At 44.1% G+C, this 9060-nt stretch overlaps 1 protein-coding gene across 1 annotated transcript; it reads left to right on the forward strand.

Annotated features, from left to right (window-relative positions):
- The first annotated feature begins 5150 nt into the window (after positions 1-5150).
- LOC127635339 (musculin) lies at positions 5151-7356 on the forward strand. Its single transcript, XM_052115294.1, has 2 exons — positions 5151-5827; positions 6449-7356. The coding sequence occupies exons 1-2, from the start codon at positions 5417-5419 to the stop codon at positions 6530-6532; spliced, it is 495 nt and encodes a 164-aa protein (XP_051971254.1). The 5' UTR covers positions 5151-5416; the 3' UTR covers positions 6533-7356.
- Positions 7357-9060: the final 1704 nt, after the last annotated feature.

The raw sequence follows: 9060 nt of genomic DNA on the forward strand, positions 1-9060 counted from the left end.
GAGCGAGCAGCAGCCACGTATGTCACAGTGAGCGAACCAGCGCCTACGGCCTCTACCATCAGCAAGCCTGAGTCATCGTCAATCACGGCCAGCGAGCCTGAACCCACGCTGACCAGGAACAGCATCCCAGCCTCGCCAGTCGCATCAGCCCGGAGGAAGAGGAGAAAGGGAGTGGTCTCTGTGCTCCAGCCTCCGCCTGCCGCAGCCCCATGCCCTAAACCCCCCTTGATCTGCCCTCAGCGCCCGGCGAACCTAAGCCGGCACATACCACGGTAACCCAGCCAGAGCCTGTAGCCTCAGACGTCAGTGAGCCAGTGCCGTTAGCCTCAAACGTCAATGAGCCAGTGCCTGTATCCTCGACCGTCCCTGAGCCAGCGCCTGTAGCCTCGACCGTCCCTGAGCCAGTGCCTGTAGCCTCGACCGTCCCTGAGCCAGCGCCTGTAGCCTCGACCGTCCCTGAGCCAGCGCCTGTAGCCTCGACCGTCCCTGAGCCAGCGCCTGCGGCCTCGACCGTCCAAGAGCCAGTGCCTAAAGCCATGACCGTCCAAGAGCCAGTGCCAGTAGCTGTGACCGTCCAAGAGCCAGTACCAGAAGCCTCGATCGTCCAAGAGCCAGAGCCTGAAGCCATGACCGTCCAAGAGCCAGTGCCAGTAGCCATGACCGTCAAAGAGCCAGTGCCAGTAACCGTGACCGTCCAAGAGCCAGCGCCAGTGGTCGTGCCCATCCTAGAGCCAGCACCTCCCGAGCCTTCCAGGGCTCCTCCTCTCGAGCCTACCAGGGCTCCGCCTCCCAAGTCTCTCAAGTCTCTCGAGTCTTCCAGGGCTCCTCCTCCCGAGCTTTCCAGAGCTCCGCCATCCGAGTTTCCCGAGCTTTCCAGAGCTCCGCCATCCGAGTTTCCCGAGCTTTCCAGAGCTCCGCCATCCCAGTTTCCCAAGCTTTCCAGAGCTCCGCCATCCGAGTTTCCCGAGCTTTCCAGAGCTCCGCCATCCGAGTTTCCCGAGCTTTCCAGAGCTCCGCCATCCGAGTTTCCCGAGCTTTCCAGAGCTCCGCCTTCCGAGTTTCCCGAGCTTTCCAGAGCTCCGCCATCCGAGTTCCCCGAGCCTTCCAGAGCTCCGCCGTCTGAATTTCCCGAGCTTTCCAGAGCTCCACCTCTCAAGCCTCTCGAGCCTTCTAGGGCTCCGCCTCCCAAGCCTCTTGAGCCTACCAGGGCTCCGCCCCTCAAGCCCCTCGAGCCTTCCAGGGCTCCGCCTCTCAAGTCTCTCGAGTCTTCCAGGGCTCCGCCTCTCAAGCCTCCCAAGCTTTCCAGAGCTCCGCCCTCCGATCTTACCAGGGCTCCGCCCCTCAAGCCCCTCGAGCCTTCCAGGGCTCCGCCTCTCAAGTCTCTCGAGTCTTCCAGGGCTCCGTCTCTCAAGCCTCCCAAGCTTTCCAGAGCTCCGCCCTCTGAGCTTCCCAGAGCTCCGCCTCTCAAGCCTCTCGAGCCTGCCAGGGCTCCGCCTCTCGATCCTGCCAGGGCTCCGCCCCTCAAGCCTCTCGAGCCTCCCAGGGCTCCGCCTCTCAAGTCTCTCGAGTCTTCCAGGGCTCCGTCTCTCAAGCCTCTCGAGCCTCCCAGGGCTCCGCCTCTCGAACCTCTCGAGCCTCCCAGGGCTCCGCCTCTCGAACCTCTCGAGCCTTCCAGGGCTCCGCCTTCCAGGCCTCTCGAGCCACCCAGGGCTCCGCCTCTCGAGCCTTCCAGGGCTCCGTCCCCAGAGCCTCTTGAGTCTCCTACGGCTCCGCCCCCAGAGCCTCCTACGGCTCCGCCTCCCGATCCACTCAAGCCTTCGACGGCTCTGCCCCAGAGCCTCTCAAGCCTCCTGCAGCTCCGCCTCTCGAGCCTCCTGCAGCCCCGCCCCCGGGACAGTACTCCACTTGTACTGTCTGTTTGCCCCTGGTGCCCTCATGTTGTCCTTGTGGATTTTTGTCTTTTGTTGTTTGTTGTCAAGGATCGTCTGGTATCCGATCCTTGAGGGGGGGCTATGTAATGGTTACCCTGTCTTGTTTCACTGTTGCCCTCTTGTTTTCCATCTTGTCACTTTTGCACTTCTTAGTTTTCACTTTAGTCCCTTATGTAACTCCATAGTCCTCTGTTAGCGTTCGTGTTCCCTGTCATTGTTTGCACCTGCCCTCATTAGTTTGCCGTTTGCTTCTGTTAATCACCTTATTATCTTGTTTGAGTTCTGTTCGTTCATTGGCCCCTTTCCCCCTTGTTTATGTATTTATACCCTGTGTCTTTGTTCAGTCTCCGTCGATCGTCGTTTGATGTCTACCTGGTGTGTGTTTCCTCCTCGAGTCCCCTGTTGCTTACCTCGTGTTTAATTCGCTATTTTATGTTTCATTTCCCCATCGTGGGTTGTTCCTTTGTGTTTTCCTGTTTGGTTCACGAAATAAAGTTCAAACTGCGTTTGGATCCGCATCTCCTCGTCTGCCTCGTTACTCAAGCATAACAGTTTCCTTACATACTGTATATTAGTGTGAGAATGCGGGCACTTTAACTGATCCTGTCTACATTTATACTGGCAATGTCTACCTCTTAGCTTGTGTGGGAACAGTAATTCAAAAGGGGAAAACCCAGTAGAGGCCTGGGGTACCTCTCTCACTGAGAACAGTAGGTAGGGCAGGAGCTGGTTCCAGTTCTGTCTATCCTTTTCTATGTCCTTGTGAAGCATGTGTTTATGGGTTTTGTTAAAGCACTCCACAAGTCCATCTGTTTGAGGATGGTAGACTGAGGTTCTTAACTGTTTGATTTTCAAGAGGATACTCAGCTACCTGACAACTCTTGACATGAATAGGGACCCATGATCTGTAAGGATCTCTTCTGGTATCCCTACCCCACGATTGAGGAGGAAGAACTCTTTGGCCACCTGTTTGGATGTGGCTGTTCAAAGGGAACCTGCCTCTTGGTAGCGCATAGCATTGTCCAGCATAACTAAAATGTATTGTGTCCCCAAGCAATCTTGAGAAGGGGCCCCACAATATCCATTCCAACTCTTTAGAACAGGGTCTCAATAATTGGCAGGGGAATAAGGGGGTTCCACAATGTGGGCTTTTGTGCCACCAGCTGGCATTCCAGACATATGTGGCAATAATTTTCAATAATAACCTCTTTATGAAGGCTTGGCCAAAAAAATTGCTGTAAGATTCTTTCTTAAGTATTGTCTACACCTAAATGGGCTGCGAGTGGGTGACTATGAGCTAGATGCAACACTGTTGAGCTATAGGGCTGTGGCACTAACAGCTGTTCATGGTGTCTTCCTCCATTTTGTTTACCCAATAGACTAGGCCATTTTTGACTGAAAAGTGGGGATTATCTGGGGACCTTGCTCCTTGTCTACACCCTCCATCACCCTTGTGTGTCTCAATGCATTAGCCAGCATTGGGTTATGTAACAGTTACGTACCATACTGTCCTGCTAGTGGCGGGGCCTGTGCTTTGACTATGCTTCCCCCAGTGCTGTCCTATGTTGACTCCTCCCTCTCAAATGTTTTTGGTTTTGGGCCCCATTCTGAGTAAATTTAAGAGACTGTTGTGTGTGAAAATCCAAGGAGATCAGCAGTTACAGAAATACTCAAACCAGCCAATCTGGCACCAACAATCATGCCATGATACAAATCACTGAGATCACATTTTTCCTCATTCTGATGATTGATGTGAACATTAACTGAAGCTCCTGACCCATAGCTGCATGATTTTATGAACTGCACTGCTGCCACACGATTGGCTGATTAGATAATTGTATGGATGGTTGTTGGTGCCAGAAGGGCTGGTTTGGGTATTTCTGTAACTGCTGATCTCCTGGGATTTTCACACACAACAGTCTCTAGTATTGCCAAAACCCCAAAACATCCAGTGAGTTGCAGTTCTGCAGATGGAAATGCTTTGTTGATGAGAGAGGTCAACAGAGAATGGCCAGATTGGTTCAAACTGACAAAGACTATGGTAACTCAGATAACCGCTCTGTTCATTTGTGGTAAGAAGTATAGCATCTCAGAATGCTATTCTGAGATGCAGGCTGGCGCTGTTTTAGTAGACCGAGGGGGACCTACACATTATTAGACAGGTGATTTTAATGTTGTGGCTGATTGGTGTATAAATACTGTATATGTACATATACAATGATGAAAATTTGGGGAACAACCTAATGGCCATATTACAAAATAACTATTGACTTCTTGGTTGAAGCATTTAATGCCCCATTCTAAGTATCAATGGACCCTTCAGAACAGTTACACTAGCAAAGGCAGTCGTACAACGTTTCCCATAACACAGCTAAACTGACATCTGCCTAAAATAATTGAATGCTAAATCATTTTAATTTGCCAGGCGTGCACATTTCCATCCTCTGCCACACATCTTACATCCTTATAAGTTTGTATACAGTAAAGGAGATAAATGAGATCACAATGTGGTCATGTTAAGAATGTCAACATGTGAATTTCCCTTCACCCATAGGGTCTCAGTCATTGCCCCCCATTCTGCCAATCCTGCAGATGTAATGTAAAGTGCTGACAGCTGTGGCCAATGTACACCGGCCGTGTGTGAGAGCATTCTAACTGAGTGGAAACCCAATATCTCTGTGAAATAGCCAGTGGATTAAGAACTTTTGATAAGCCTTTCACAGATTTCTATTTGCTTCACTGCACATTGAGGAAACTCTTTGCACTGAACTAAGAACAAAATAACTAAGATTTTTCACCATATACATTTTTTTATTTATTTTGTAATTTATCTATTTACCTAGGTTGTTTAATGGTGGTAACACTGGATTACAGATTTTCAAAATTATTTATTTATGTGGATAATTTGAGCAACTTTATGTGGTGGGGGGTCAGTTCACTAGTTCACACAAAAATGATGTACTTGAAAATAATCTATTTAGGCTAGTCTATTATAAACCTATTATTAAAGTGAATACATTTTATGTTAAACAACTCACGGTCCAAGTTCATGGCAGATTACACGTCCACACTGTATATGTTTTATCAGTGGTGCTGAGATCACTTTGGGAAAAGTTTGATGGGGAAAAGGGGAGGAGAAATCCCTTATCCAGAGTGACCCTGCCAAGCCTCAAAACTTAAATGCTTGGTGCTTGATACGCCACAGGGCAAGCTCTAACATGCTCAGTGAGGAGGGGTGCAAGATAAAGTCGGACATCTTTAACAGCATTTTACATTCAGGAGATGCTGAATGTACTTGTGCTCTGGGTACTTCAATAATGGCCTCATATTGATGTCCTGTCTGGGCTTCTTTGAAATTTTTAATTAAGGCTGCACCTGTTGCATTGAGCCTTCAGCAAGGACGTTGAATATCTTATACCTCTACAAAACAGGACATAAATTTGTTCAAAAGCAAGTTTTTACTCTGATGAGCAGGTGCAGTCATAATGTCCACCGGTTCGGTAAGTGATCCTGAAGACATCCAGGAGCTGTTGATCACTGGCATGGATGCTCATTCTCTAGAAAACTCAGACAACGAATTTGATGTCGATGACAGTTTGAAAGGAAAGACAAAACGACCTCGAGTTGGTGCCAATAACAACAACAAGCAGCGAAAAAAAATGGCAAAAGATGGCCGACAGTCTCAGAGAAATGCAGCTAATGCCAGAGAGAGGTCACGGATGAGAGTCCTGAGTAAAGCTTTCTCACGGCTGAAGACTAGCCTGCCGTGGGTCCCAGCAGACACCAAACTGTCAAAGCTGGACACGCTGCGTCTGGCATCCAGCTATATATCTCACCTCAGACAACTCTTAGAAGATGACAGATACGAGAACAGCTTTGTGCATCCTGTAAACTTGGTATGAGTGAGTGAGTGTTGTCCGACTACATCACAGGATTTTATACTCATCCACATCTAGTCAATAATTTATTATTATAATTTTTTGGTGTTTTTATTGTTCAGTATAACATCCATACAGACATCTGTACTGAGGTTGTACCAGGTTGCAGGTTACCACTTTTTAAAGTTTGATAACTGGCCAGATATGTAGCTACAACACACATGTTTGTTCATAAATGGTTTTTGATGGTAAAAAAAGTTACGGACAAATTTGTACATGTACTGTACATGTACTGTGTATATGAAAAAATAAGTAACATGTATTTTCCTAAATAATATTTGAATTTAAATATGTACATATAGGTATGATCAAATACTGTATATGAGCTATAAATGTATATATGTTTATATATCAGATTTCTGTATGAATCTTATCTCTGAGTCTGCACTTACAAAGAACACATTCAAGTCAATTTTATCAGTCTACATATATGCTACATACATATGAATAACCCACTATATATTATTATTCTGCATTGTACATGTATATCTCTGTATACTACACTGAACAGGTTGCAATGCATTTCATGCCATTTGACCTGCAATATGTGGAAAAAAAAAATGTATTCTTTCTTAACAGACCTGGCCTTTTGTGGTCTCAGCACGATCAGAGGACACCAAAGATATTTCAGCAGCGGTCAGACTATGTGGAGCTACAGCATAAACATCTGGCACCTCTCTGTCTTTCTCTCTTTTATCCCACGCTCTTGCTCTCTTTACTGTCTGTATTCATGCACTTCCTTTGAACTTACATCAAGGGCCATAACACTGTGAAGACTGCGTTTGCCACATACAAGCAATCAACAAGGGAATCATCTGCCTTTATAATCTTTATCACCTGCATTTGATTTTCAAATTAAGTCAAAGATGTTTCTTTAAAGGCATTCTATTACTAGAAAGTAAAAAGGAGTTTCACTTATGTTTGATTGTTTTGCTAATAAAGCGATGATATTTTTTCCTAGCAAACAAATGCACATATTACTACACAGTATATGTTTGATGGATGCCAAATGCTGTCTGTATTATTATCAAGAATGGATTGGATCACCATGGAAATACATAAAATCAAAAGTTATTGTTTAAAGGCAATTGTAAAATTTCTAACCACCTGCCAGACATATGAAAATCATATTTTTGATAAGATGTTTTCCTATAAGATCACCCTGTCATTATGTCTGTAATTCATTTATAGCAGAGAATACACATCATGTGTGATTATATCATGATCAAGTACTTCACATTTAGCACTGAATCTGTGATATAACGTGTACTTCATAAAAAATGTGGTGCAATTTCAAACATACTGTCAAAGGTCAATGTCTTAAATGCACTCAAAATCTGCTTCAAAAATATTTTTATGAGTTTAACAGCATGTTTTCCAATCAGAGAATCTATTGAAATGTTCAGATATTTTTTTATACAATTTCTTTACTTTCTTATGACTTTGCAACCTACAGGCAGCGACATCGCAAATTTTGTCCAATAAATTTGCATGATTTTTTCATTATATTTCCCAGTCATTCGGGATTTCGGAAATAAGGATACACTCAAAAAAATATTTTTTAAATGTATGCTTTTCAATTTCTTAACAAATTTTCATCAAATTGCGTCATATAATTGTTAACAAAATGTAATTAATAAAACTGTATTTTTATATTATATTATTTATTATTGCATTTATACATACAGAGAGACAAACAAGAAATATATTACAGTGGAGAAAATTACAAATGTATTGAGGGGAAAAAAGAGAATACACAAATAAGTAAATAACAGAGAACAAAAAGAGAGGTAAACACAAGAGATTGAAAATACAAAATTATAAGTACAAATAAAGAACAGCAGTATATGTGCAGCAAATAAATAGATATAGGTTCAGTAAGAGAGTAACAGTGAATAAAGATCAATATATAGATGTATATATTTCTTTAAGAAACCTCTTGAACAAATAAAAGGTAGATATATGTTAAAACTTTAGCAAATTAACTTTTGTATATGTATTTTGATATATGTCTACTGAAATTAATATGTGTAGAGATGTAATAACAAGGGGAAAAAAGAAAAAAATATGTATATATTGGCTTTGCAGTAGACAAGGGGTATGTATAATTATGTGATGTGGAATATGATGGAAATTTTGGACAATTCTGTATTTACTATTAGTTCCAGGCTACCATGCGTGGTGGCGATCCAGATCACAAGCTCCCCCTGCTGCAGCCATCCAAGCAAGGGTCCACAAACCTCTCCCCAGCTACAAAACCAGGACCCTCCACTCCACACCCTGTGTCCCCGCAGCAACCCACTCCCAGATCAAAGGCCATAAGTCCTGCCTTGCAGGAATAAGCTCTGCCTCTCAGGTCCCTTTGGATGGAGTGGTCATCACCAGTGCTACCTGGGCGAAATGTACTCTGAGAGCACAACTTATTTCTAGGGTCACTGCAACCAGTGTGGTCAACACCATCACAACTTGATGGAGAGTTCCATTTATACAGCTCAGGTGTTGCAAGGCTTGTGTTCACAGGATGGGAACATAATAGGGCACGTCCACTGTTCTATAATATATATATATATTAGGGCTGTCGAGTTAACGTGTTAATAACACGCGATTAATTATACAAAAAATAACGCATTTAATCACATGCTTGTAGTACCACCTGTACACTCCAGAGGGCAGTAAGTGAAATTTCAGCTGTGTGAGCAACACAGTTTACACAGTGAAGAAAACAACACAGATATGCGTTACTAAGGGTTCAAATGCGAACTAAGGGATCTAAATATGTGTTTAAAGATTGAGTATTAAACTATATTTAACTTGACACAGTGACCTAAACATTTTATTTTTATGACTCAACACACCCGAGACTCGACACAAGCATGTCTGACGCAGGTCGTATTGTAGGGTGAACACCTGTACTGGATTTTACGGGACAGTCCTGAAATTGGAAGCTTTGCCCCGAGTCCCGCAAGTCATAAGCAGTGTCCCGCATTTCAATTTTGTATGTATAATTTTTTATCTTTATTATTATTTCGGCATAATTTTATTTCATCGTCCTTTAATTACAAAATTAAAGGACGATGACAGAGGCAAGGAAATGAGCATCTGCGGACCTCATCAAAAGTGAACTCCTGGTGAAAGTGAACACCTACACCTGCCAGTTCTAAAGTCATAATGAATGAGAAGGCCCAACTCGA

Source organism: Xyrauchen texanus, chromosome 42 (assembly GCF_025860055.1).
Source record: "Xyrauchen texanus isolate HMW12.3.18 chromosome 42, RBS_HiC_50CHRs, whole genome shotgun sequence".
NCBI classification, from domain to species: domain Eukaryota; kingdom Metazoa; phylum Chordata; class Actinopteri; order Cypriniformes; family Catostomidae; genus Xyrauchen; species Xyrauchen texanus.